This window comes from Formica exsecta, unplaced genomic scaffold (assembly GCF_003651465.1).
Source record: "Formica exsecta isolate Colony F162 unplaced genomic scaffold, ASM365146v1 scaffold337, whole genome shotgun sequence".
In the NCBI taxonomy this organism is placed as follows: domain Eukaryota; kingdom Metazoa; phylum Arthropoda; class Insecta; order Hymenoptera; family Formicidae; genus Formica; species Formica exsecta.
The window spans coordinates 546079-573376 of NW_021850624.1; the positions used below are offsets into that span (position 1 = coordinate 546079).

At 31.1% G+C, this 27298-nt stretch overlaps 8 protein-coding genes across 49 annotated transcripts in view; 3 read left to right on the forward strand and 5 right to left on the reverse strand.

Annotated features, from left to right (window-relative positions):
- LOC115238420 (calcium-activated potassium channel slowpoke) overlaps positions 1-3402 on the reverse strand; it is a 101085-nt gene extending 97683 nt beyond the window's left edge. For 23 of the 39 annotated variants that reach the window (XM_029812225.1, XM_029812252.1, XM_029812211.1 and 20 more), the window contains exon 1: positions 1088-2682. In XM_029812225.1, the coding sequence (XP_029668085.1) occupies positions 1088-1387 (300 nt within the window). In that variant the 5' untranslated portion in view covers positions 1388-2682. Of the gene's footprint in view, positions 1-1087; positions 2684-3383 lie in introns of those variants that run through there. The other 16 variants (XM_029812245.1, XM_029812234.1, XM_029812221.1 and 13 more) reach the window with 5 other exon arrangements.
- A 526-nt stretch (positions 3403-3928) lies between these two features.
- LOC115238428 (succinate dehydrogenase cytochrome b560 subunit, mitochondrial-like) lies at positions 3929-5604 on the forward strand. Its single transcript, XM_029812266.1, has 5 exons — positions 3929-4087; positions 4174-4230; positions 4480-4679; positions 4872-5014; positions 5199-5604. Exons 1-5 carry the CDS (start codon positions 4068-4070, stop codon positions 5301-5303), a joined length of 525 nt encoding a protein of 174 aa, XP_029668126.1. The 5' UTR covers positions 3929-4067; the 3' UTR covers positions 5304-5604.
- Positions 5605-5638: 34 nt separating this feature from the next.
- On the reverse strand, positions 5639-8994 carry LOC115238425 (replication factor C subunit 3). 2 transcript variants are annotated; one of them, XM_029812260.1, is made up of 7 exons: positions 8938-8994; positions 8269-8425; positions 8003-8177; positions 7427-7564; positions 7077-7239; positions 6280-6598; positions 5639-6162 (listed from the first exon to the last, which is right to left on the reverse strand). In XM_029812260.1, exons 3-7 carry the CDS (start codon positions 8087-8089, stop codon positions 5805-5807), a joined length of 1065 nt encoding a protein of 354 aa, XP_029668120.1. In that variant the 5' UTR covers positions 8090-8177; positions 8269-8425; positions 8938-8994; the 3' UTR covers positions 5639-5804. The 2 variants fall into 2 exon arrangements, with proteins under 2 accessions (XP_029668120.1, XP_029668121.1); XM_029812261.1 differs by lacking the exons at positions 8269-8425; positions 8938-8994 and adding an exon at positions 8426-8438.
- On the reverse strand, positions 8512-13612 carry LOC115238423 (ras association domain-containing protein 8). The gene is made up of 11 exons (XM_029812258.1): positions 13073-13612; positions 12747-12857; positions 12277-12585; positions 12048-12168; positions 11663-11883; positions 11424-11585; positions 11175-11291; positions 10940-11079; positions 10489-10796; positions 8781-10407; positions 8512-8689 (listed from the first exon to the last, which is right to left on the reverse strand). Exons 1-10 carry the CDS (start codon positions 13142-13144, stop codon positions 10307-10309), a joined length of 1662 nt encoding a protein of 553 aa, XP_029668118.1. The 5' UTR covers positions 13145-13612; the 3' UTR covers positions 8512-8689; positions 8781-10306.
- A 543-nt stretch (positions 13613-14155) lies between these two features.
- On the reverse strand, positions 14156-15778 carry LOC115238426 (60S ribosomal protein L13). Of its 2 annotated transcripts, none has more exons than XM_029812263.1 (4): positions 15653-15778; positions 15045-15205; positions 14651-14900; positions 14156-14466 (listed from the first exon to the last, which is right to left on the reverse strand). In XM_029812263.1, exons 2-4 carry the CDS (start codon positions 15185-15187, stop codon positions 14200-14202), a joined length of 660 nt encoding a protein of 219 aa, XP_029668123.1. In that variant the 5' UTR covers positions 15188-15205; positions 15653-15778; the 3' UTR covers positions 14156-14199. The 2 variants fall into 2 exon arrangements, with proteins under 2 accessions (XP_029668123.1, XP_029668122.1); XM_029812262.1 differs by having other exon boundaries at positions 15619-15679.
- Positions 15776-19725, forward strand: LOC115238422 (probable leucine--tRNA ligase, mitochondrial). Of its 2 annotated transcripts, none has more exons than XM_029812255.1 (8): positions 15776-16093; positions 16382-16589; positions 16749-17142; positions 17224-18107; positions 18190-18543; positions 18648-18888; positions 18980-19217; positions 19393-19725. In XM_029812255.1, exons 1-8 carry the CDS (start codon positions 15905-15907, stop codon positions 19621-19623), a joined length of 2739 nt encoding a protein of 912 aa, XP_029668115.1. In that variant the 5' UTR covers positions 15776-15904; the 3' UTR covers positions 19624-19725. The 2 variants fall into 2 exon arrangements, with proteins under 2 accessions (XP_029668115.1, XP_029668117.1); XM_029812257.1 differs by having other exon boundaries at positions 15886-16093; positions 16697-17142.
- Positions 19324-20822, reverse strand: LOC115238427 (gamma-glutamylcyclotransferase-like). Its single transcript, XM_029812265.1, has 4 exons — positions 20582-20822; positions 19937-20235; positions 19764-19868; positions 19324-19550 (listed from the first exon to the last, which is right to left on the reverse strand). The coding sequence occupies exons 1-4, from the start codon at positions 20684-20686 to the stop codon at positions 19529-19531; spliced, it is 531 nt and encodes a 176-aa protein (XP_029668125.1). The 5' UTR covers positions 20687-20822; the 3' UTR covers positions 19324-19528.
- A 1085-nt stretch (positions 20823-21907) lies between these two features.
- Positions 21908-27298, forward strand: part of LOC115238421 (ubiquitin carboxyl-terminal hydrolase 48-like) — a 56591-nt gene continuing 51200 nt past the window's right edge. Inside the window, exons 1-10 of the mRNA XM_029812254.1 lie at positions 21908-22054; positions 22166-22369; positions 22453-22779; positions 22959-23195; positions 23267-23517; positions 23986-24533; positions 24622-24723; positions 24809-25212; positions 25319-25661; positions 25745-25929. Of these exons, the coding sequence (XP_029668114.1) occupies positions 21921-22054; positions 22166-22369; positions 22453-22779; positions 22959-23195; positions 23267-23517; positions 23986-24533; positions 24622-24723; positions 24809-25212; positions 25319-25661; positions 25745-25929 (2735 nt within the window). The 5' untranslated portion in view covers positions 21908-21920. The remainder of the gene's footprint in view (positions 22055-22165; positions 22370-22452; positions 22780-22958; positions 23196-23266; positions 23518-23985; positions 24534-24621; positions 24724-24808; positions 25213-25318; positions 25662-25744; positions 25930-27298) is intronic.

The following is a 27298-nucleotide window of genomic DNA, read 5'->3' on the forward strand; positions in this document are numbered from 1 at the left end:
TCTTATCGAATTTTCTTTGAAATCGGTTTCCTACTTTCTTCGACGTACAACCTATTTAACCGAATGGTATTTGATTTTCTGAAAGGCCAATCACAAATAAAATTTAATAGAGGATTGTAGGACAAGAATTTTATCTAATCCGATAAATGTATTTATCGTGCAGGCAAGTTTCAAATCAAAAAGTCTTTCTTAATCAGAATTGTTCTTGCAAAATTTTCTTGTATAACCAGCAATTATAAAATTAAAATAATTTAGGAATATATATATAATATTAAATTCTTTTATAAACAAACTCAACATAAATTATAAAAATCGTTTTACATATGACAGAAGAGACATTTCATAATTTTTTCATATTTGATAAATATTATTCAAAGTGACCTGAGTTTACCTGTTCTGTTTGATGTAGTTATTAATGCTTGAATAAGGACAAATATACAAACAAGTAATGTCAACGTATTCGTTATTCAATATTCAAAATTCTCTATATTAAAAAATTAATAAACGTGATTATTTTCTTACTTAAGATTTTTCTATCTTTATATATATATATAAATAGAATGTTTTGGTTGTTGTATTGCAATAATAATATTATAAATCATCGTCAAATACTTTCTAACAATTAGATGTATAATTGATTTAATTCTTTTTGAATTAATATAAAAAAAATAAAAAAACAAAAAGTGACAAATCTTGGCATTAAAATATGAGATATGAATAATAAAATAATTAGAATTACAGAATATAAATGTAGAAAATGGGTAAAAATTTTCTTAAACACAATTGATATTATTTCTATTAATAAATTCTTATTTTCAATTATATCGTAAATATTTATTAATTCAGTACCGCGGAAATATTCAATAAGAATGATTTATAAATGAAGAATGCGATCAGATACGATATAGGTCACATTATATACGCGAATTAATTTAATTTCAAAATCTCTTCTAAAATACTGCAAATATTACACGCGCGGCGTATTATTGTATGCAAGTATTTTTATCGTGATTATATTTCATACATCTGTAATAATCGCACATATCTGATACGAGAAAACAGCACAATAATCAAGTAACAAACTCACCAAGATACGTCCAGTGGTGGTCTGTCCAGAAATCAGTTCGCCGGCCCAGTCCTTGGCCTCGGTCATAAAAGTCCCCTCGAACTCCTTGCCCTGGCGGGCCGTCTTTGCCTCCTTCTGCTTCGGGTCATTTGGAGATAGCTCGGGCTCCTTGCGACAGCAGAGGAAGGCGAACGCACGCCAGAGGAGCACGATCAGCAGCCCGGCAAGGAAGGTGAAGATGCTCGACAGCAGGAAGCACCACCATTTCCGCTCCTTGAGACAGTCGTCCGGGGGCTGCTCGGTCGTCCCTTCGGTCGTCATCCCGGCGGATCTCTGCTGCCCCCGGGTCACACATTCACCGGCGGCTATCACAATCAGCGGCAGCTGCGACGGCCAGTAGGGCGCACTTTATGCGCTTCATAATTTCGCGCCGCCTTCGGGGATGCGCGACGCGCCACAAGAACCCCGTCAACGGCCCGCTTCCGCGTCCTCGCGATGCCGCCAACCACGAGATTTTGTCAGCGCGCGTTAACTGGAGAATCACCGAGATCTCTTTTTCTATCTCTTTTCCTCCTCTCCTATCACGCACACCCGCTGGCGCCCCAAAATTGCTTTCGTCTCTCTCCCTCTACTCCCTCTCACGCGTACTCTCACCCTCTCTCTCTCTCTCTCTCTTTCTCTCTCTCACACACACGCGCGCACAGACACACTCGCACTCTTCTTTTTTATATCTCTTTTTTAATACACACACTCTCTCTTTCTGTCCCTCTTACCCTCGTTTCTTCGATCCTCCTATATACGTCTCTATCTACTTGCTCCGAAAATGCTTCTTCCCTCGCTCGTAAACGCCTTCTATCAGAGACCACTCGATCACTGTCGTCCTGGCGACGCACTGTCCGATCGAGGATTCGCTATTCTGCACTAATCTACTCCAATACGAACGTGTATCGATGTTTTCGTTGGATACGCAAGCACCACCGATCCAAATTCGGTGTCCTTGTCCTTGGCGAACGCGCTCCGCTTCGTTTTCTCGTAGCCAAGCGTAAGAACAACCGCGATTCCGTCACGTTTCGTCCTGGTGGCGAGAAATTGCACCGCGATTTGTTCGCACCACGTTCGGCGGCAGCTGCTGCCGCCGCCGCCGCTGATGTCTCGCAAGTATCGGTCTCAGTCCCGAGAAAGAGAATCTGGAGCAACAGAAAACAAGAGGAAAAACAATCCACTGACACCACTACCGCGTGTTACACTACGCGCGCTTTAAATACATAAGTACGCGACAGATACTTCCGTTCTCTCCGCGCTTTTATATTCTCTCGTATATATTTATATATGTATACACATATATATATTTTAATTTCTCTCTATTTATAATATATAAGTATTATGCATGTACGGTGTGAATGTAAACGCGGTTCGCGATCGCGTACGCGACGAAACGCGAGCGAGAACGCGCGACGACGACGCGGACGACGACTATTCCTCTCTATCTGCGATCCGCGCGCGCCTGCTCCTCTTAACCTAATCGGCTGAGCACCACCGACGGCGACGACGACGACGACGACGACGAGGACGACCGAGTGTCCCGACGACCATACCACTGCTCCGCGGCAATCAATACGCAACAATGGACCGGGACCAATAAGCTCGGAGCTTTTCCTGACGTAGACGCACGCTCCCTCGTTTCAGTCTACCCCTACCATTCGGCACGCGGTCAAATTAGTACGGGCGCAAAACGCGAGGCGACGCTGCGTTCGCGATCGCGGGCCGCGGCTGCGCCAAAACCGACATAACTACTTCGGAATGATATGCAGGGGTTGTTGCGTCAAATGCAAGACGAGATTTACAAGCGACGAAAGCGCTCGCGATTATATTCAACTCTCTCTCTAGACTTTGTTATAAATATAATTTTGAAAAGAATTCTAACAAGTTCCATTCCTGGGGTTTTTAGAAATTATTATCGTTCGAAAACGAGGATTATTTCCGAGCAATTTTTATCTATCTATGTACATTATGTTTTATATGCTTATTACAAAAATAAACCTTTGATTAATTTACGGAAGAATATAGAAATAACAAGAATATAATTTACAGTGTAATAAATTTTCTATTTTTAAATTTGTCTATTTTGCATAATTTGTGATAAATAATAAAGATTGTTATTTTAAACAAATATTATTCTAAAATGAAGCACTCTTTTCATTGAGTTGCCATTTCAAACTTTTCCGTATATCTCCGATTTTACTTTTCCATTATCATAGTATCTACTAATGTATTTATGTCAATATGTCATATACATACCACAGTATATAAAATTTACCTTATATTCTATATGAGATTTCTCTTCGTAGTATGTTACGGTAAAAAGTGAACTTGCTCCTTTCATGTTCCTTGAGAATTTAACGTTGACGAAGACAACGGATATTTGAATAGAATTTGTGTCAGTAGCGTCATCTATTACATGTTAAAATATCACTTAATGAAATGTCGATAAAAACGCCAACACTGTATTATCATAAATTGAAATAAAATTAATACCGCGCAACGTTATAAAAATTATTAAATTATTTTTAAGTTAGCCTTTATCACAGATTTCTATTAAGCTTGTGTTAACAATAAATAATAGATATAAAAAAAGGTACAAATATTATTTCCTAAAGATCTTAATATAAATAAGATTTATAGAAGATGTAATAGAGAGAGAGAGAGAGAGAGAGAGATTTTATTATCTAAAAACACGAAATTATTGCTAATATATTTTTATTAATTTTTAAACTTAATAAATTTTACAACTATATAACTTGAATTTAGTCAACAATATTTTACTATAGGATTGTTTATACATCACCTAAAATTTTTGATGACATATGTTTAAGGGTATATCGTTGACTGTCGTGCTAAAGATCCTAGATCCTACATCCGTGATTCGTGTGTTGTAATGCTAAAATACTTCTGATCTAACATATTTGTGACACTTATCATCAGTCGAAAGCGCAGCATAAAAATGGCACTGGCCTATACGAGGTATGCTATAAAATTTGATTGTCTTAAAGAATTATTAGTTTATTAATTATTTGGTGTAAACAAAGACGATTTTCTGCTCTTTCTAGATTTCTTTGCCGGCGTAATGTCGATTTTCGACATTTTCGGAGCTTATATACGTGCAGGTAAGATCTTGCAAAATACATAACCTTATTTTTACATAACTGTCACATACTGAGAATGAAAGATTTTTATCATTATTATGTTACGTCAATTTTTCTTGTTTTGTCTCTTTCACATCCGCGAAAATAATTATAATTACGAGTTGTGTATATTAACTATATAGCGCTGTTAATATACATAACTTCAATAAGAAATCTTACATTTAGAAATTGTTTTTCCATAAATTACAATTAAAAAATATTACGTTTTAGTCCTCTGAGCGTTGCAGTTCCGAATCCTTCACGTACAACAGGCACAGCTTGTGAATCTCACGATGAGAAGAATATGCGTCTAAAAAGACCAATGTCGCCACACTTGACAATCTATGAACTTCAATTGACATCATTGCTTTCATTAACGCATAGAACTACTGGCATTATGCTAGCCAGTTATGCAATGTTCCTCGGTTTAGGTAAAATATATGAAGATACTTAACATACATTTCTCTTTAGTTTAAATTATCAAGCTGCAAATAAACATTAAAGTACAAGTTATGAATATTTCTGCTCCAAAATAGATTTCTCAATTTTCTCATTTCTCCTTAGAAAACAAACTAATATATGTAACACAAACAATATCTAAATGGACTACTTTTATATTCCAGGCACATTATTTATACCTGGTGGTATTCCTTGCTTCATAGAAACAGTGGATAATTTATGTTTACCCTTACCTGTACTGTTTGCCGGCAAAACCTTACTTGCTCTGCCTGCTACTTACCATACATTCAATGGAATACGTCATTTGGTATGAGATTATTATATATTTGTAAATGAATAAGATGCAAACTCTATAACTCTATAAATTAATATAGCCAATTCATAATTTATCATTGCCCACCAAAAGAAATTGACGCTATAATTTCACAAATATTGTTTCGCAATTTTAATTGTAAGCTAATTATATCATGTATATTTTTATAAATTTACAGGCTTGGGATTTTGGAATATTTCTAACAATTAAGGAAGTATATAGCACTGGATATGTAGTATCTGCATTAACAGTTATTTCTGCACTTGCACTTGCAGCAATGTAAGTGTCATTCTTTACATTAGAAATAATTTTTCTTTAAAATTAAATGTATTGGCAGACTACATATTAAATTATATTGTCTGTATTACTGAGTTATATATTATCTACATAATAAAATAAATTATTAAAACTAATATGTATTTCATATATAAAAAATTTAGCTTTTTTTAATATTCTATGCCAATTTAGAACTGAATAAGTATTATAGTTATAGTCTCAAAATGTTTATGTTTGTAAATAAAATTATATACATGCTAGCTCTGAAATAAACACAGAAATGGTTCAAAAAAAAAGAAAAAGAACATGTGAATGTTTTTAGAATGATTATAAAATTAGAAATAAGGATCAAGATTCTTTGTATTTAAAATATAGAAATTGTTACAAATCTATATCATTTTTACTTCAGATTGAAATTTACAATATTCAAATAATTAGCAAAAAATATTAAAGTTTGTTACCGTTTTATTGAAGGTATAAAATATATTAAAGAAGTAAAATAGAAATTTCATGTAAAGCTTTCCAAAGATGATTCAATATATCTTTTGTAAATCGTCATATACCGTGCAGCAAATGCTTCTAAATGAAAAATCGGTTTTGAACCACGTATCATTCTATGCTGATATTCTGATGCAATACCGATAATTTCTCTTTTTAAATGATCATCACAATTTTTTATACATTCTTGCAGCAATCCTCTGAATATCAGATCGCACGGTATAGCACGCGTTAACAGCTCGTAAAATCTATTGCGTACCTCTTGAAGTACTTTAGGAGTTTGTTCAGAGACCATCATACTAGCTGTATTTCGTATATATACTTGATAATCTGGTTCTGTTATTTTTTGATCAGCAGTAAATGGACATCTGGAAACAAAACAATTTTCAGATGAAAAAGATAGTAAAAATATATTGATAATTTAAAACTTGGCACAAAATTTTTACATGCATTTTCACATATATTTATATGGATGATGTACTCACTGTTCGACTTTGCAAGCCTCAAGCATTAATATTGCCCGTCTAAGACTTCTATCACTAGCTTCAATCACTCGATTAGCAAGTTCATCAGGCAAATTAAGTCCTTCACGTTTACAAATCGAATGTAAAATACTTTTGATTTCGGAGGCAGTTGGAGCGGGAACTCTGATTCGCACGCATCGTGATCGAATCGCAGGTAAAACTCGTGACGTTGAGTTTGCACAAAGAATCAATCTGCACGTACTGATATATTTTTCCATTGTTCTACGAAGTGCATGCTGCGCATCTCTTGTAAGTTGATCCACATTTGATAAAAATACCACTATTTATAATAATATATAATTTTAATCTTCGTATAATAAAATTTTTATTTTTATTATATAATTATATACTGGGTGTAACTAAACAAACACATATGGACAATACTATCAGATACAGAACAACAATCCAAATTGAAAAGTCCTGAACCATTTTTTGATCTGAGCTTTCTTTTCGTTGTTATATGATGTTAAAGTTAACTAATCAGCGCCTGTCTACAACGGAAAACAGAGAAGGTACGACGGGTGTCGGAGTAACGAAACGGCTTTCTGCTGTATAGACAGGCGCTGATTAGCTAACTTTAACATCACATAACAACGAAAAGAAAACTCAGATCAAAAAATGGTTTAGGACTTTTCGATTTGAATTGTTGTTCTGTATCTGATAGTGTTGTCCATATGCGTTTGTTTAGTTACACCCTGTATATTGCGACACTTGTAATATATCACAATAAAAAATGTTTTAATGCTATTTTTTCAAACCTTTGAACTCCTTTTGAGCTATATCTATGTGATGTGTTTGTGCAGTCGCTTTTATTAATTCCATAACAACAATTCTGTCATGTATTCCTGCATTACTCGGATCTACTTCTGTATGGTAATTACTACTTATAGTCAATATTTCTAACTTCTTTTTAGATGCAGTCTATAAGAATATCATATATAATATTATTTGGATATGGTATTATTAATTTATATTCTTTTATGTATTTTAAAGTATATTCATAACTCTAAAAATGTATTTTAACTCTAAAAATATACTAGCAGTAAAAGTCTAAGCTTTAAAGTCCAATTAGCTTTGCATTAAGATAAGAAAATAAAATGTGTCAAACCTCAAATTGCATGTTTTCTATTTTTAATCTCTCAACTGCACTCCCATAAAGTTCTCTTAAAATACATAATATCCGAGTTTTCTTTCCTGCACCAGGAGGTCCATGCACTAATAAATGTGGGAAGTCTCGTTTTTGTACCTATGTTTTAAATAGAAATAGTAATTTAAACACTGCTTATATTCTAGCTAATTTGATATAATCATGTAATACAATTTTATACTCTTAAAATTTCTTAAAAAGAGAATTGTGACTATCAAAAATTTTATTTTAAAAATAATCTTTACAAAATTATAGTTTTTTAATCGAATTTTTTTTTATATAATCTATATTATAATAGATTATATCATAATAGTAATCAAAATATGAATCTAAAAGCTAATCTAATATTATATGTACGCTTATTTTAATTCGATACTTTAACGACTCATTATGCTAAAAAGAATTATATTAAAAATTATCTCATTTCGAAAAAAGGTTCGTATTGTATCTTTATGGAAAGCGCGCTTTTAAAGCTGGTTAACCTCATTCTTGAGAGATGTATCAAAGTATATCACGCATCACAATATTATAAATTACCATATTTTTTAAGTCCTCCGCTTGTTCGAGATGATAATCTAGCTTTGCAAGTGTCGTTGGACGATACTTGTCAACCCATAAACTCATTTTTTCGTAATTTGAATACCTTTTATGTAGTATCGAAATCTTACTCCAAAACTATATTGTACCGGTACCGGGCCTGTCGCTCTCCTCTCTGTGGTTGTACACAAACAAAAATATTATATATACGATAGCATGAATAATGGCATTTACAAAAACAATTTTATTTCCTGTAGTCTACTAACACTTAAATACAGAGCTAATATTTGTAATATATTATTTAACTTTGTCTCTACTATTCTATAATATGCTAGATTTTGACATAACCAAATAAACTTTAAATAACATGGGAAAAATGGAATTGGCGGGAACGTTACCTACATGTCCAATTATTATAATTACCTAATTAATAGATCTTTATGGAAAGCGCGCTTTTAAAGCTGGTTAACCTCATTCTTGAGAGATGTATCAAAGTATAATATTATAATTACCATATTTTTTAAGTCCTCCGCTTGTTCGAGATGATAATCTAGCTTTGCAAGTGTCGTTGGACGATACTTGTCAACCCATAAACTCATTTTTTCGTAATTTGAATACCTTTTATGTAGTATCGAAATCTTACTCCAAAACTATATTGTACCGGTACCGGGCCTGTCGCTCTCCTCTCTGTGGTTGTACACAAACAAAAATATTATATATACGATAGCATGAATAATGGCATTTACAAAAACAATTTTATTTCCTGTAGTCTACTAACACTTAAATACAGAGCTAATATTTGTAATATATTATTTAACTTTGTCTCTACTATTCTATAATATGCTAGATTTTGACATAACCAAATAAACTTTAAATAACATGGGAAAAATGGAATTGGCGGGAACGTTACCTACATGTCCAATTATTATAATTACCTAATTAATAGATCCAATGATTCCAGGAATATTGGAAAGCACTGCATTACTGTCGATTTAAAAGTCCAAAGCTATATTTTTCTTAATTTAATATTGTATAACATGTCATTTATTTTTTTTTTTCAATGTCATCCTTTTTTTAGACATTTGTCTAATATACTTAACTAATATAAATATTACATAAATCGTTCATGTAATCATTCATGTTTAAGATATTATAATTATTTATAATATATTGATATATTTAAAATACAAATTGTACATTTTATCTTTTATGATAAAACTATACAATAAATGTGTCCTTAATAAAAATATCGTAAACATACACATACTTGAGATTTATGTATAAAATATTATATACTTGTGACATATGTCATTGACGCTACAGTAAAACCATAAAACTGCAAAATTACCGAGTTTTTCATCCAAATTTATTTTTGTAATTATATATACATATATATTCGTATTTTGTTTCATGTTTTTATCTTAAGTTTTAAAGATCTGAGATAAACAATATTCTTTTTTTTAAATTTAAAACAATCTTTTTCTCAGCTATGACATAATCAAGTAAAGTTCAAAAATTTTCAAAAATTAAATTTGGAGATACCCTGATTTTGAAATTTTGCTGTTTTACTATAACATCGACAATATATAAAAATTATTAAAAATATCTCATGGAATAATTAACTATTGAACATAGATCGACGCGTCATTATTAAATATATTGCTGTTTAATATAATTAATCTTATAGTACAAAACCATAATTAAATCTATTATGGCAAAATATTTAATATTATAGAGATTTTAAAATAGTTATTTGTTTAACAAATATAATTGTAATATAATATATTTCGTAATTTTAATATATCTCGTAATTTCAATATTTGAAATATTAGTTTCCTACATACATAAATTGGAATTATTGTCTAAACATTTAGAACATTTTCTTTATCATTAAAAGACAAAATTTGTTAAATGCATATAATATTCGAAATAAAAATTTCTTTTCTCTAATAATTTATCAAGCAAATATATATGATGGCATGTAGAATATACTGTGTTCTCAAAAATATATGAGTGGTTTATGTAACTATTTGATTAACAATCTCACAAATATCTTGTGAATAATTGAGACAATACACATATATTATGGTACAAGTACAAAATAAGAACTTATTAATGACACATAATAATACATATATAATCATAATATTAATTAATCTTATTGCAATAAATGCATGAAAATATAAAGACATTACTTTAAGTACTTACTGAAACAATATTAATATAGAAATATTTTGATATATATATTCTTTGATATACGTCTCACATAAGACAACACATTGTCAGGTATACTATTTTCTTTATTTACACCCACACACCGTGTGGGTTTTTGCTTGTGGGCACTGCGGTTTCCAATTGTCTTGGTGATCCTATCATTTTACGGGTACTTCCAGGCTTATGGGAACCTAACAATTAAGTAAGTGTATTTATTAGACATTACATGAAATTTTTTTTAATATATGTGCAAAATATATATAGATAAATACCTTCCAATAACGGTTTGACTTGTTCATCTGAACATGCAACAGCTAAACTTTGCAAATTCGCCTCTTTCATGTCAGCTACCAATCTCTCTACTTGCAATTTTTTTTCAACAATGGCTGCCTCCAAGTTAACTACTTCTATTTTTAAAGAATCTGCATGTTGTGAGGCTAACTCAGTTGCACGTTTAGCCTGTTCTACTTCATTTTGTAAATGTTCCACTTCGCTAATTATTTTCCGTTCCATAATTTGCCGCTCATCTGTTTCACGATTTATATTATGTTGCTCCATTGCAAGTTCTTCCATAACTAGCCTATAATTGTATGGTTCTTATTTCAATAATGTTTTATATCACAATATCAATAAAATATCTTTGCATTAGTATTAGAATGCATTGATGACATATATATAAATAACAATTTTTGTAATTCTATCAAATAAGTAACTTGCATTTACCTAATTTTATTTTTACATTGAAGCAATTCTGTTTCGCAATTGGCGAGTTTTGATCTAAGCAATGTTATTTCCGATTTCAATGTTTTTTCTTGCTGTCTAACTATTTCGCTTTCTTCTTCTACATGAGTTAGTTCTTTAAGCTAATGAAAACAAACATGAATTAATAAATCATAACTAATTTTAATATCATAATGTATGATAATTAAACGCGCAAAGAAAGTAAAAATTATTATACCTGTTCTTCGATAATACGACCAGTGGATTCAATGCGAGTCATTTCTTGGGAAATATAATCCATTTGATGCATTTGTTCCCTGTTCTTTGTTTCCCAATATAATATCTCTGCATCAAACTAAAATGAATGAATAATTTATTGTTCATCTATTTAAATAAATTAATCGAATCAAGCATGAAAGCAAATAATTATTATTGAAAAAAGAAAAGAATTTGATTATATTAATTATAAGGAGATATAATATCTTACTTTTGTGAGATCAGCTTGTTGAGCGTTAATAGTGTCTCGCTGCTTATTGACTAGTCTTAAGAGTTCAACATATCGTTGAGTATAAGCAACAGTTGCTATATTTTGTGCTGTCGCAGGGAGTGGATTAACAGATTGTGTGGGTACTTTTGTATCTTGGAATTCCTACAAAAATTATATATTACAAATCTGTAATCTTATATATATTATTCCATCAAATATAATCATAGTAAAGACAAAACCTGAATAAGATTTCTTTTTAATTTTATGGAATTACTAGAGGATGGCTGATCGTCTTTGTGCACATGAGAACTTCCACTATGCACAAATTGCGATCTTCCAGGACTGTTTAAATTCGGTGGTGGTGGATCGCGATAAGGTGGTAAAGTTCGTAATGGCGGCGAAGCTGGACCTGGAGGCTCTCTGTAAGGGGGAACCTCGCGTATCTTTTTTTGTGTTGTGACTAAAAAAAGGATGGTAACATTACAATCATAAATAATAATATGGATATTAATTTTAATAATATAATTTTTATAAGAAAAACATTTTAATAAAATAATATATGTGTATGTGTGAAATGTATATATATTCAATATAAACCACAAACTACAATAAAATAATACTCACTTTCAGTATTAGTTCCTCGTGTAGGTGATTGAGGTTTTTGTATATTTTTTCGAACATTCAAATCCTTGCTTTTTAAATGTGGTGTAGGTTGAACTACAGCCACATTATTTTCCATTTGAATCTAAAATTTATGTAATATATATATTCGCATACTTGTATAGGTGATTTATATATATATATATATGTCTCTTATTTTTATTTAAATGTATTCATTTAAGTATATATTTACCTCTGTATTGCCTTCTGTAATATCTCCATGAAACCCACTAAATGTAAGTGATTTTCTAGTATCTCGGTTCCTTTCCAATCCTCCTTGCATATCATCAAAATCTGAACTTTGTGTGGTTAATATATTTTTGGTATCATCTTGCACAGTAGTAGTGCCTGTTCCATGTTCAGGTAACGAAATTGGTAATCCGTTTGCACGTGATGCATATGTTAATCGAGATGGTAATGCACTCGTTTTGTTATTTTCTGATGTGGAACGTCTCAAAATTAGTTGAACTTCCGAGGAATATTCACCCCATTTCATCAAAATCTATACAAACACATGATACATGTCAATTTTATTATTCTCTCTCTTCATATATATAATTATATTAATATAATCTCTATATATCAAAGTTTCCATTTAATTAATTGAATTATGAAATATAAGTTCATGATACATGTATATGTGATGTATGAAATATGTCTGACCTTAAGAGGATTTTCATAAGGAGCCAACAAACGTTCATTAGTTCGCCAACGCTCTACCAAAGTGAATCTACCTGTTTGAGCTGTAGCATGAGCAAGCGCATACACCACATCCTACAATTAAAATGTCATCAGTAGCAGCTTTTAGAAATAAGCATAAATGATTTTCAGAAGGAGAATGAAGCAAACATGATTCTTAAATAATAATAAATATGTTGTGAAAATTATACATATGGTTGTAATATTTCAAGTTATTTTATGATAAGACATAGCTGATATAAAACATGTATGTAAACCAATACCCTAATAATGTGATTCATAATACATACTTGACAAGTAGTACTCTCAGTAACACCGCATACAATACGTTGTATTCCCTCCACCCACACTTTCAGCTCCATCACGTTAGCAAAACGGAAGTTGAAGCTTAATTCTTTGCATCGCAAAATCAGCACTCACAGAGAAATATAAAAAGCTGTCTTTATTTCTGTACACTGCTATTCTAACCTCGCATATTTCGATAAAATTTAATGTCGAACGAAGCCAATCAGTTTATTTCGATATACGACCGTTACCATCGAAGGTAGAACGAGTACGACAAATTTAACATCCGCTTTTCGCTAAGAGGATTAAATTTCTCTCTGGCTTGCTTGTAATATGTAATTATTGAAATGACAGATGCGCTACTATGGCGACATAACATACTATTGCATGTGTGTCGTGTGTATATGTACATACTGATAACTGATACATACATCCAAATCAACGCAGTAATAATTGGCAATGTCGAATGTAATGCAAATGCAATACACACACAAAACTATTGTTTGCCTTTTTTAAAAATTTATAAAATATTTTTTTCAATTAAATTATTATTTTCTTTTTATACTTCTCTTGAAATTACATTACTTATACTTGACGAAAATGTAAAAAGCTATAATTGTTTTATTATTTTAATTAAAATAATCATATATAATAATCATTAAAATACTTTAAATAAAGATTATACAGAAAGCTTTTCAGTAAGAAAACATAGATAGACACAATGTCACGCAATTGGCTATAAAATATAGATTTTTAAAAATTCCGAAAATTTTTATATTTGATAAGCAATCATATGGCATTGTGTTTGTGTATTTCTCTGGAAAGATCTCATAGTTAGAATAAAACAATTATGTATTAATTTAGTAATGCAAGATTTTCGTTTTTGATTATTACATCTGGATATATAAAAAAACCACATATTACATTAAAAAAAACATCTAATAAAAAAATTTATAATTTTACCAATAATTTCAATGTATTCTCCTTTTCTTTTTCATAAACACAACTATTAAAAAATTCACTTGCTATATTTTATAGGTTAAAACAAATTTGCAGTTTTCGATATGAAAGAAAATAATACAATATTATTATCCGTTACAGGAAAGTTTTATTTTTATACAGAAAAAAATTTTTATTTCTTGGCTTTCTTGTCTTTAGCAACTTTTGTCACTTCATCAGGATTTTCTGAAGCATCCTTAACACGCTTTGCACGAATGCCAACTAATCGTGCATCTGCTCTTGCCTTACGAAGGGTTACATATGCTGAGAATTTAGTTTCCTCCTCAGTAATAGGACGAGCCTTTGCCTTAGCAGGTGCTTGATGACGTATCGGCATAGGATCTCCCTTGATTTGGACTGCTAGTTTCCTCTCCTCTTCAGTTGCATCACCCTTCTTAGGCTACAATTAAAGAAAAAGAAAATATAAATATATAATTTGTACATATAAAAACACAATTTATATACATATAGCAAATCAAACTATGTAAATATGTATTCTTAAATATTAAAATAATATACTAGTTACTATTAAAAAACTTTTCTATTAACATTAATAAAGTAAATTATCACATAAAATTACATACTTTCTTTTCATTTGTTGGGAAGAGAATCAATTTAGATTTATACTCCTTTAAACGTTGAGCATTTGTTTGTAAAGACTCGATAGATTTATTGCGACGACGGGGGTCAACTGCAATGCCAATTGTTTTGGCAAATCTCCTGTTTAGACCACTAGCTTTCAATTCAGTCAATGTGAAACCTTTACCAGCACGAACTTTAGTATGGTAACGGAATGTCGGGCAATGTACAACAGGTCTCAAAAGATTTACAGGCCTAAAAAATAATTAATGATATTTAATTCTAAAAAATTGTAAAATTTTAATTATATATGTATAATTACAAAGAAGAATCTCACATACAGATCTAGAAATAATTTAATTATAAATGTAGCAAAAAATATGTCATGTATATACATACCTGGGTGCGAGAGCTCGTGCTTTCTTGACACGTTTTTGCTTACGACGAATTTTTCTCGCTGGCTGGTTAAACCAAGTCCTTACATATCGTTGCCAATCCTTGTGGAAATGGCCATTTGGAATCATATTATTTCCCTTACCCATGGTGAATGTTTATAGTATCTGTAATAATATATATAATAAAAATAATTAATATTAAACTCCATACAGAATTGTACAATTTCGTTATGATATAAGAGGTTAGTATTTGCAGTATGTTATAAGAGTTTACAATAATTACGACGTGTATATATAAACAACAAATATTTGTTGAGAATATTTGATATTGATAGATTCATTAAGTTTTTCATGATGACAAAAAATAGAAATAAAATATGTTACAAAATAAGAAACAAATGTTAACAGAAATCGATCTAGATTCTAACCTCTCTAATGTAAACTAAACACAAATTGAAAAAATAATTATGTTCTTATATAAAATTACATATATAAGGCAAAAATGATTAGAAACATAAAAAGTTATGTGTTTTTATTGTTATACACTTCACGTAAAATATAGGATGTTGATACTTTACATTGATCTAAAATTCTATGACACGATTCACTCACCGACTTATCGACGCGAAAACGGAAAAGGAGTTTGGGGAAAGCCGGAAGTGACACTTTTGGAAACTACATTTTCTTTTACATGGAAACGATATTTTTCGACACATTTCTCTGCAATAATAATTAAATTATTAATAATATTCAAGTATATTTAATGTTACAAAACGACAGAATACATGTAATTTATAATAATTTATAAACAGTAGTTTATCTAGAGCTGTATAAGAAAAATGGCAGCGTACATGGTATAATAATATGTACATTTTTGAATATGATATAATAAGTGTATTATTTCGTATCACTTTGTTTATACGGAAAGAATCACATTCTATAATGGTGCAAAATATGTCGCGTTCCCTGAAAATAATGTCTCGATATGAGATACGAAGATTTTGCAGTAATAATCTTCATCGGCGAACGTCTCCTGCAGTGGATATATTATCGGTATAAACCTTTTTATTTATATATTTATTGTTTATTTTGTACAAAGTGTTTAAATAACAAATTTACAAATACACGTCCATAATAATTATGCCATAGTTTTGGCTTTATTTTGTTTGCGTATTCGCAAACCAAGTACAATACACTCATATATAACTGCATTCCATGCGAAATATACTCAAATATTACATATATATATATAAAATAGAAATTAAAATGTATTAGTAAAATGTTGTATATTCATCTTTGAAGATTGTTATATTATTTATCCAACAATTTACTGATTTTTAGCATGCAGAATGCACATTGCCAGTGAAGCAAAAAATAGAAGGTTATTGGAGAAATAAAGTTAATTCTTACAAATGCATTACTAACGATGACATAAAAGAAAAATTTTATGTTCTTTCTATGTTTCCATACCCATCCGGTGCTTTACATATGGGTCATGTTAGAGTTTATACAATAAGTGATGTTTTAGCTCGGTTTTATAGACTCAAAGGTAGGTAGCTTTTGTACAAGAAATATATTTTATTATGTAAAATTTATATCCCATATTAGAGAAAGATAAATTTTTGGAATATATTTTACAAGACATAATTTTTTCAGATGTTAAATTACAAGTATCAACTAAAATAATTAAATTAATAAATCTTATCAGGTAAAAATGTGATTCATCCTATGGGTTGGGATGCCTTTGGATTACCAGCAGAAAATGCTGCTATCGAAAGAAAAATTGATCCTGCTGTATGGACAAGTGAAAATATAAAGACAATGCATAACCAATTGAGAAAGCTGAATTACTCTTTTGATTGGGAGAGAGAATTTGCAACTTGTGATGCTGATTATTATAAATGGACACAGGAGCTGTTTCTGAAATTGTTTGATAAAGGTTTGGCCTATCAAAAGAAAGCTTATGTTAATTGGGATCCTATTGATCAGACTGTATTAGCTGAAGAACAAGTAGACCTGAATCAGCGATCTTGGAGATCTGGTGCAATCGTGGAAAAAAAATTATTAAATCAATGGTTTATTAAAACGACAGCTTTTGCAAAGTAAGTTTAAAAGCCAAACTTTTTATTATATGTGATGTTTTTTAAAATCAATTTGATTTTACTCTTGACTATGTGTTACAGATCATTGAGGGAGGGTTTAGATGACCCAAGCTTGAAAGAATGGAAAGATATCATAAAGTTACAAAAGCACTGGATAGGTGATTGCAACGGCATTAATATCGATTTTAAACTGATATCCGAAATTCCAGACTTTCCAGAGACAATAAATTTATGGACCGATATGCCAGAATTTATAGAGTATGCAAAGTTTGTTGCTATATCTCCTGAAAGTATATTACATCGTGAAGAACATACGTATGATATAGATGTTGGGATAAAAGGTTTAAATGCAAAAATAATAAATCCATTTTCTGGTGAAGAGTTGCCAATTTTTATCACCGATAAAGTGGTTTACCCACCATGGAGAGATACCCGCTTGGGTATACCTTCGGCGTCAATGGACGATTTAAATTTTTCGGAGTTAGTTGGAATACCATTTACGCGGCATTCGATACGTAATTATGAACAGCAACAACAAAAGATATGCGAAATATTCCAGAAAGCTAGAGAATGGAGAATAGGCGGATATTCAGTAAGCTCGAGATTACAAGATTGGTTAATCTCTAGACAAAGATATTGGGGTACACCTATACCTATTATTCATTGTACGAATTGTGGTATTCAACCAGTACCTCGCGATCAACTTCCTGTGACATTACCAAAGATAATACACTCATCGTCGAATAAAGGATTTTCCATTCATGATGCAAAAGATTGGTTGCAGACAGAATGTCCCAAGTGTGGAGGAAAGGCGACTAGGGAAGCCGATACTATGGACACATTTGTAGATAGCAGTTGGTACTTTTTAAGATTTATAGATCCCAAAAATACAAAGGAGATGTTTGCGATAGAAAAAGTTAAGGAAGCTTTTCCCGTGGATCTTTATATAGGTGGAAAAGAACATGGTACAATAGTAATAGTTCTCTTAAACATTAAACTTGAACACATTTATATTCCAACTTAATATCTATAAATTTTATGTTTCAGCTGTGCTTCACTTATATTATGCCAGGTTTATGAGCCACTTCTTACATTCGGAAGGTCTTATACCATGCCGAGAACCATTTAAACAGCTTCTTGTGCAAGGGGTAGTAATGGGTAAAACATATAAAACTAAAAATACTGGCAAATATGTGGCAGGAGATGAGATAATTAAGGAAGAAGACCAATATAAAACAAAGTCTGGAGAACTTGTCTTTATGAACTGGGAAAAGATGTCAAAATCAAAACACAATGGAGTTGAACCTTTTAGCTTATTATACAAATATGGAATAGATACAACTAGATTATTAATATTGGCTGATGTTGCACCAACATCTACTAGGAATTGGTCGGAAGATAGTAAATATCTTAAAAATCAACTACCTATATCAGCAATTTTATGGGATAATATATGACAATTAATATATTAGAAGATTAATATATTTATTCATATAATATTGCAGCTATTCCTGGTATAAAAAATTGGCAAAATCGCATTTGGAGTAGTGTTAAACAATTTAAAAGTGAACGTGACAATATGTCTTTGGAAGAACTTCAAAGTGAACCTACTAATCCTAAATATGTTGAACACAATGCATATATGTTTGACAGTCGAAATTATTTTCTCAAAAATGTCACATATAACATAGTAAAATCACAACAGCTTAGTATAGCAATATCTAGAATGCAAGGTCTTACAAACAGGTAAATAATTAAATATCCAGTAATTCTCTTTCTCTGTGTAATTCTAATATTTTAATGTACACTGAATAAAATTTTGAATCTATAATTACAGTTTGCGAAAAGTTAATGTAGAGTGTTTGAGAAAAAGTCGCGAATATGAACGAGCGTTAGCTGTTCAAATTATAATGCTTGCCCCATTTGCTCCACATTTTGCCTCCGAGCTATGGGCTACTTTTTGTTCTGTGAAACATCATCTTATAGATAATAACGAAGTAAGTTTGGACAAAGATGTGCTCGAACAAAAATGGCCAGACATTGATATGGATTATAAACTTGTACTGAATGTTTATGTAAGTATATATATCCTTATATTTATATATTCTAGTATTGAAAACATTAATATATGTAACATGAGAATATTCGTAAAACTTTGCACATAGAGTTGCTTGTAATAAATTTTTGTGTTTCTGTTTTAAATTTTATTTTAAAAATTTGATATATATTTACATTATAATATATTTTTAGATGAACAAAAGACAATTTTTAAAATTGAAATTTCCTCGACATATATTGGACAAAATGACAGCAGAAATGGCATTAGAAGACGTGATCCTTCATCCACATTATAAAAAGATTTCTGATGATAAAAATATTGTAGATATCAATCTTCAATCAGAGAAAGGCTGCGATGCATCATTGTATATAACCATGGAAGAACAGAAAAAAGATATTAGGAATACTGTTGCTACAGATTGAAGATAAACCACATAATACTTTTTTTTTTTAATATATATAAAATATTAATCAAAAATTGTATTATAAAAATTAAAAATATTTATTATATAAAATTTGTTTTAACTAAAAATATTCATGACAACTTTTTTGCTTGCCTATACCTGATATCATATTCTCCTATGTATCCGTTATGTGGTATAGTTTTTAAAAATTCTATATAATCATCCGGAAGATTATTTTCGTGAGCCCCTTTCAATATCGTATCTCTATATAATCAAGATAAAAATTTTAATAAGCGTTAAAGATATAAATTTTTTAAATTATAAATACATACAGATATAATGGTGAAGGTCTTCTATCTATTGAAAGATCTGCTGGCTTTATATATTCCTTTGGATTATTACACTGTTGGTATACTCTAGAGTTTAAAGTTGTACCATTTAAAGTTTCAACATTCACCGACATTACATGATATATATTATCCTGAACACCTTCTTGACAATCTAATGTAGATAAGTTACACTTATCTAATTCCCAGACCACACCCCATACAACTGAATTTTTTGTTTCCACAATTGTTGCTGATGCACCACACCATCGTTGAGAATATCTTTGAAAATCTAACCTGAAATTCTAATAAAAACATATACATGTATTATATTTATAATAAATGTAATGTAACAAATATAAATTACAAATTTAAAATAAAGTGGTATTCAAGCTTTCTAGTTCATTTAAAGATTGAAAAAATTTTTAAATCTTTTGTAATTTTTACAATAAAAATTACCACAAATATTTTTATAAAGTTCTGTAAAGATAATCTTATATTTTATATATAAATATAGTGTTTTTTATTATTAAATCTGCCAATAATTTTTCATAGTCATATATCATATATAAAAATCAATATATACACATAAACTTAGAAATATAAAACAAATAGAATAAGGATTATATATCTCTTTTTTTCTAATTATACCTTTATATAACCAATGTCTTTCATTACTGCAGTTGGATTGTTTAAGTGTATTCTTTTAGCAAGTAAATTACTTCCATAAGCAAAATATAAAAATGTAGAAGACATTTTACAAAAATATTTATTCAATTTGTAAATTTTTGGTGCACAAAGTGGTTCACACTACCCCGCATCCAATCGTATACAATTATACTTTGTCATTTAAAATGAATCGTGGCAACATATATTGTACTATATATATATATATGCGTATATGAAATGTGTATCTGCAGGTGATAAGATATCTTGTATATACAATGATTGCTAAAAATAAAACTTTGCGATTAAAGATAAGTATTTAAAGCAACTGCTTAATTTTCCTTGCACATCTTTCATTGTATATTGATATTTTCTGATTTCTATTATGATGATCTATCACATCGCAATTTCAGAGATTGATTTGACGCGCGCTTTGATACGAGCTGATTGCATATGGCGACGAATGATCGAAGAAGTGTATGTCTGTTTTTGTGAAGCTTTTCGTTGTTTCGTCCAGTTTCATTGTTTTGTGCGGATCATACATCTCGACGAATCCGAAGCAGCGGTATGTGTTATCATGAATTGGGCGATTTCGATGATTTGCAAAATGATGCTGTTAAGATAACGGCAATCTCTTTCTATAACCTTGTAAAATTGTAAAGAAAAGTGCTGCGAGCAGATATATGCACTCGCTGCTTCATGTGTCAGTTTATAATCGTTTATTACTTGGCTTTTTCCCGGTTACACTTGCGTATTTGATAATGCGTTTCTCTCGCGTTATCGGGAAAATATCATTCTCCAGATTTCTTTTCTCTTTATTTTTGTTTCCTCTTGAATAAAGAAATGTTTGTTGTGGCGCGAAAAATTACGAGATTATTCAGATACGTAATCACATAATTTCATCTTTCAATTATTTTCTAACTGAATAGTTTGAAAAGCGCATGCGATAACAATGTGCTTATAAATTAAAATTCTTTTAGAATTTTTATATATTTTGTTCTAATAATAAAAATCCTAATAAATATATGATGATTTATTAAGTCATAAATATATCTAGAATTGATATCTTATGCTATATGCTAATACAATTTTGTATAAAATTTATTTCAGTAATATATTCATTGAATTAGCATTTTAAATGAAAGGATACGATTATTTTATCATATTATTGCATAGATAAATATCTGTATATAAAACATGTGAAAAGAATATCAATAATGAATGTGATTGATAATCATCATATATTTACTATACTTTTACAATTAAATACAATATGATTATCTGATCTATATAATATTAAACTTATATATTTTATGTTGCAGATATGCCACCAACAAAAAAGACCGATCTAGACAAGTTAGCATGGGCATGGACAGAATGTATTAGTCCAGAACAGATTGAAAAAATACACTTAGAAACTGCATATAGGATTGGATTAAAAAATTGTAAAAATTGCAAGTAAGTCAAGAATGATTCTTTATGTGTAAACACGATGCATTAATTGTATTATAATACTAGTATTATTGTAAATATGTATCCTAATTAGAGCACATTATGTTGCTGTTTCAGACGTAATTGTGCCAATAATCCTCAATGTCTAACAGGTTTAGGAGAAGAAAAATATATGAAATCACAACCAGCCGAGATAGTGTCTTTAGAAAGTTCTCTATCTGAGCTACGTGATCCAACCCAATATGTTGGTTTAAAAAATCTTGGTGCTACTTGCTATGTCAATAGTTTAATCCAAATGTGGTTTCATAACGAAGATATGAGGTGTGTAATGTATATTATATAAAACTGAAATTTTGTGTATATGTGTGTGTGTGTGTCTTAATAAATTTAATTGTAATACACAGGAGAATAATATACAAATGGGATATTACGGAAGATCCAGAGGAGAAGGAGACATCGTACCAGACTAAGAAGACAGGACTACCTTACCATCCAGTTACTGCAGTTGGCCAATTGCAATATATTTTTGCAATGATGCACTTCGGAAATCGGAGTCTTCTTGATCCAATGAATCTCGCTGTCGCATTATCCCTGGATACCAGAACACAGCAGGATGCTCAGGAATTCTCCAAGCTGCTACTGTGCCATATTGAAGGAAAGCTACAGCAAAACTCAGACCTGAAGCGGATGCTGCAGAGGCTGACCCAGGGAAAATACAGCTATATCAATTGGTGGGTTTTCTGAAGTGGAAAACAAATGAGAATTGTCCTAAACGATGATGATGCCGATGAATCTTGACGATGAAAACATGGTAGGACACGTTGTTCGCTACGGTGACTGGCGCGACCAACTGATTTGGCAGAGAGAAATGACTTCTTAGTAGATAATTAGAATTTTGTGTTTGATGCAGTTGTTCAACGTGCGGCACCGAGTATCCAACATCCACCACATTCTACGAATTGGATTTACAACTGGCGGCAACTTTGAAGGAAGCGATAGACAAGTATTTATCAGAAGAACAGCTGACGGGTGCGAATCAATATCATTGCGTCACTTGCAACGACAAAAAGGATGCCAGACGATTCATACGATTGGAGTCTCTTCCAGAAACTTTAAACATTCAACTAATGCGTTTCGTTTTTCATAGGTAAGTTTTGGACTTTACGACAAATAAAAATCTTTATTTGCTAAATATAGTAGCACAATTTTCTATGACAGAGATTCCGGTCAAAAAAAGAAGTTAAATTCATACATTCAGTTTCCTGAAGATCTCGATATGTCGGAGTATGTTAGGTGCCAACCTCAAACTCATTTATACAATCTTGTTGCGGTATTGAGCCATAAAGGTCCGTCTGCTCATTCTGGACATTACATTGCAAATATATGTAATTCAAGTGGGGAGTGGTACCAGTTTAGTGATGATAAAGTAGAAAAAATGCAGAATAAACGGATTGAGGATGGCGTAAATGGTAATTAAATATTATGCAATTTAAAAGAAATCAATAAGTTCTGATGCCATGAAAAGATAGAGAAGTCAGATATTTTTTTTTTCTTTTTGTATAGATAATGTGAAACCAATGAAACGTGGACGCGTTCCGAAAGGATTTCTCTCATCCAATACAGCTTATATGTTGGTTTATAAAAAGTCAACTACAAATTGCCAAATAAATGCTATGAAGAAAATAAAATTGAAGAAACCTGATGTCGAGTCGAATGTCTCTGATGAATCTGTTTACTTAGAAAGACTTACAGTTAAAGATAAACCAGATATTTTGGATGAAACAAAACAGAAAGACAACATTGAAAATGTACCGTTATTTCAAGAAGAAAGTTCTGAAAAGATATTAAACTCAGAGAATAAAATAGAAATGCATAAGACTGTGGTATCTCAAAAGACTGATATGCTTACTATGGATAAAATTGAACTTTTTGTATAGATAATGTGAAACCAATGAAACGTGGACGCGTTCCGAAAGGATTTCTCTCATCCAATACAGCTTATATGTTGGTTTATAAAAAGTCAACTACAAATTGCCAAATAAATGCTATGAAGAAAATAAAATTGAAGAAACCTGATGTCGAGTCGAATGTCTCTGATGAATCTGTTTACTTAGAAAGACTTACAGTTAAAGATAAACCAGATATTTTGGATGAAACAAAACAGAAAGACAACATTGAAAATGTACCGTTATTTCAAGAAGAAAGTTCTGAAAAGATATTAAACTCAGAGAATAAAATAGAAATGCATAAGACTGTGGTATCTCAAAAGACTGATATGCTTACTATGGATAAAATTGAAACTATAGAAACTGTTGTTAATGCAAATGGATATAAAGACAAACCTAATTCTGCCTCACAACAAATAGAGAATAAGGTTGAATGCTTAAAACAGCCAGTGGTAAAAGTTATTAAACTCGATTATAAACGATTGAATGGTGCTGCACACAGAGCTATGAGTTGTGGAGAACGAGATTTTTACGAAGAAGTAACTTTCTTAAAAATAAATTTTTTAGATATGTGCTCTAGTATATTGTAATATTTTTGATTAAATAAATACATTTTCATGTCTACAGATGGAATTTGAGAATTGGCAAGTAAGTAACACAATGCGTGAACTTGTCAGGCAAGAAAATGTTAAACATGAATTGAGTTTGTTAGCAGCGCAACAAGAAAAGGTAAAGAAATATAATAATATAGAAATAGTTTAGGATTAGTAAGTTATTTTATGCTCATTATTACATTATTTGTTTTCTTTTTCAGCAAAAAGAAATTGAAGATCAAAATTCCAAACGGCAACTCGTGATAGATATATACAACATAATTCAATCAACAACATTTTGGGATGAATATTATTGGATACCAACTGATTGGTTGTCGAAATGGTTGAATGGACATTCCATTACAGACAGTGTTCCTCCGATCGATAATTCCATTCTAATGTGCTCGCACTATCGACTTGACCCACTGAAAGTTGGTCGTGCGAAATGCATACCAGCAGAAGTTGCCCAAATACTTTATGATAAATATCGAGGAGGCCCACGATTAGATCAAACATCTTTATGCGAAATTTGCGTAAAAAGACGATGCAAATTATTGCGTTTTAAATTAACACTGGAACGAGATTATAAAGAAGTCAGTGAGCTAATTCGCACATTTAAAGAACCGTAAGTATTAATTGAATATTCTTTACAGTTTGTCATAGTAAAAAAAGATAATGATAATAACATTAATGTTCATAATAATTATATCATAATATTTATATTGTTTTAGTTCTGAGACGAGCTATATAATTGGTACTGATTCATTACGATCATGGCGAAGATTAGCTATGGAAACATTTCAAGAAGACATAGATGATTGTCAGGATGTTCCACAGGAGGAGAATAAAAATATGGACAAAGATAGCAATGACTGCCCGAAAGAAGTTGAGGAAAACGAAGAAAGTGAAATTATTATAAACTTCAATGAAGATCTACTCTGTGAACATAATTCTCTTAAAACGGCAGACTCTAGTAGGAAAGTGATACCTCAAGAGGCCTGGTCGATTCTTCGAAAATATTTTCCGGATTCGAAAGAATACGCTATTGGATCGTCATCCTGTTCAATCTGTGAAGTTTGTAAAATTTTATTTTTGTGAAACAAACTATTAAAATAATTATCTTAAATATATCTGAATTATGTTTGTTGATGTTTCAGGAGAAAATGGAAAACGCACAAAAAGCAAAAAAAGATGACAAGATAAAGGCGAAGCAGCAAAAAGACGAACTCAGCGACTTTTATTACGGAAGGAATAGAAATGAAATTTTGAAATGCAGCGATCCAACCAAGTTATTCTACATCGTGGAGAAAGGCTTTTTGGATAGTTGGCGTTCCTTCATTCGGTGAGTACCTAAATTATATAATTTATATTGACATAATGAAAACCATATAATGAGAAGGTTCGTAATTGCATTTTTTGGGCAAAATTATGCAATAGTCTTGCCCATAGTTGACTGAAACGCAGAAAAGTTTATTGCTTAAAAAAAAAAAAAAGGAATTTTATGTACATATGTCACATATACAATATAGTTTCGGATTCAGACAATTCTACTTTCAGATAAAAAGATTTTGGTTATTTAAAGTCTTACTAAAAATTTACAATATAATACTTTTTCCCCCATCGATATCTCTTTTATTGAATGTTAGTAATTTTCATAGTAAATTATGTTAGTAATTTTCACAGTAAATTATGTTAGTAATTTTCACAGTAAATTGTCCTTGTCGGTAATTAACTATATATGAATCTCTACGTGCATTCGTGTGGTGTCATTAAGATGACACTAGTTGTCTCAAAAATCTCGTACATCGACGCACAATTTTAATTTTCTCCCATTTCCCGCCATTCCCCGCCAAAGAAAAGACGTTGATACACGGCAACAATTATCTCGGCGCATTTAGAGTAGCATCAGTGAATAAAATATACGGTAAGATATATTATTTACTAAAATTTAGATGCTCGAAAGAAAGATGTTAATCATAAATAACACAGATCGTCATTAAAGTAAAAATACAGCTAACGAAAGGATTAATAACCTTTTGTGCACTCGAAAGACGCCTTAATGGCGCTATTAAAAAAGCGTTCTTCGAATGCAAAGATAACATAAAGATAAATTTATTATTTCTGAATTTAATATTAATATGATTATAAAATATCTAAATGTTTTAAATTGCAGTTTAATTTGTTATACAATTATCTACTTTTAATTAAACATCAATTTTTGGGCATAAAATTAGTATTAGATTTTTGCTCTATCTATCTATACGATTGCGAGAAATGAAGGCAAATTCTCGTTCTTGAACTCGTCAACCTCGATGGTCAAAACTGGTTGTCGTAAATGCGAAAAGGGACGGTGAACGGGAGGATAGATATCCGGGATGTATTAACGAGCTTTTCCTAATTATGAGAAAAAACTGGACCGCGCGATTAAGCTGGGCGGCGGTGGGTTCTCTCCTCTTGCTCGTGTGGGTGCGGAGGAAGACCTGCACGGGGAAACTAATTGAAACCGCTTAACGACCCGCCGGCAAATGATACATCGACCCCGACGAAGGGCCACCGGTGTCTTAATATCGTTTCGTCTTCTTCCACGGTCAAGACCGTAAATGCAATTTGGACTCTCGCTCGATCTTCTTCGAGTTTCTACTTTTCTGGTATCTATTCCTCCCCCTCCCCCTTTTCCCTAATCTACACACTTCGTGTCGAAAAACATATGG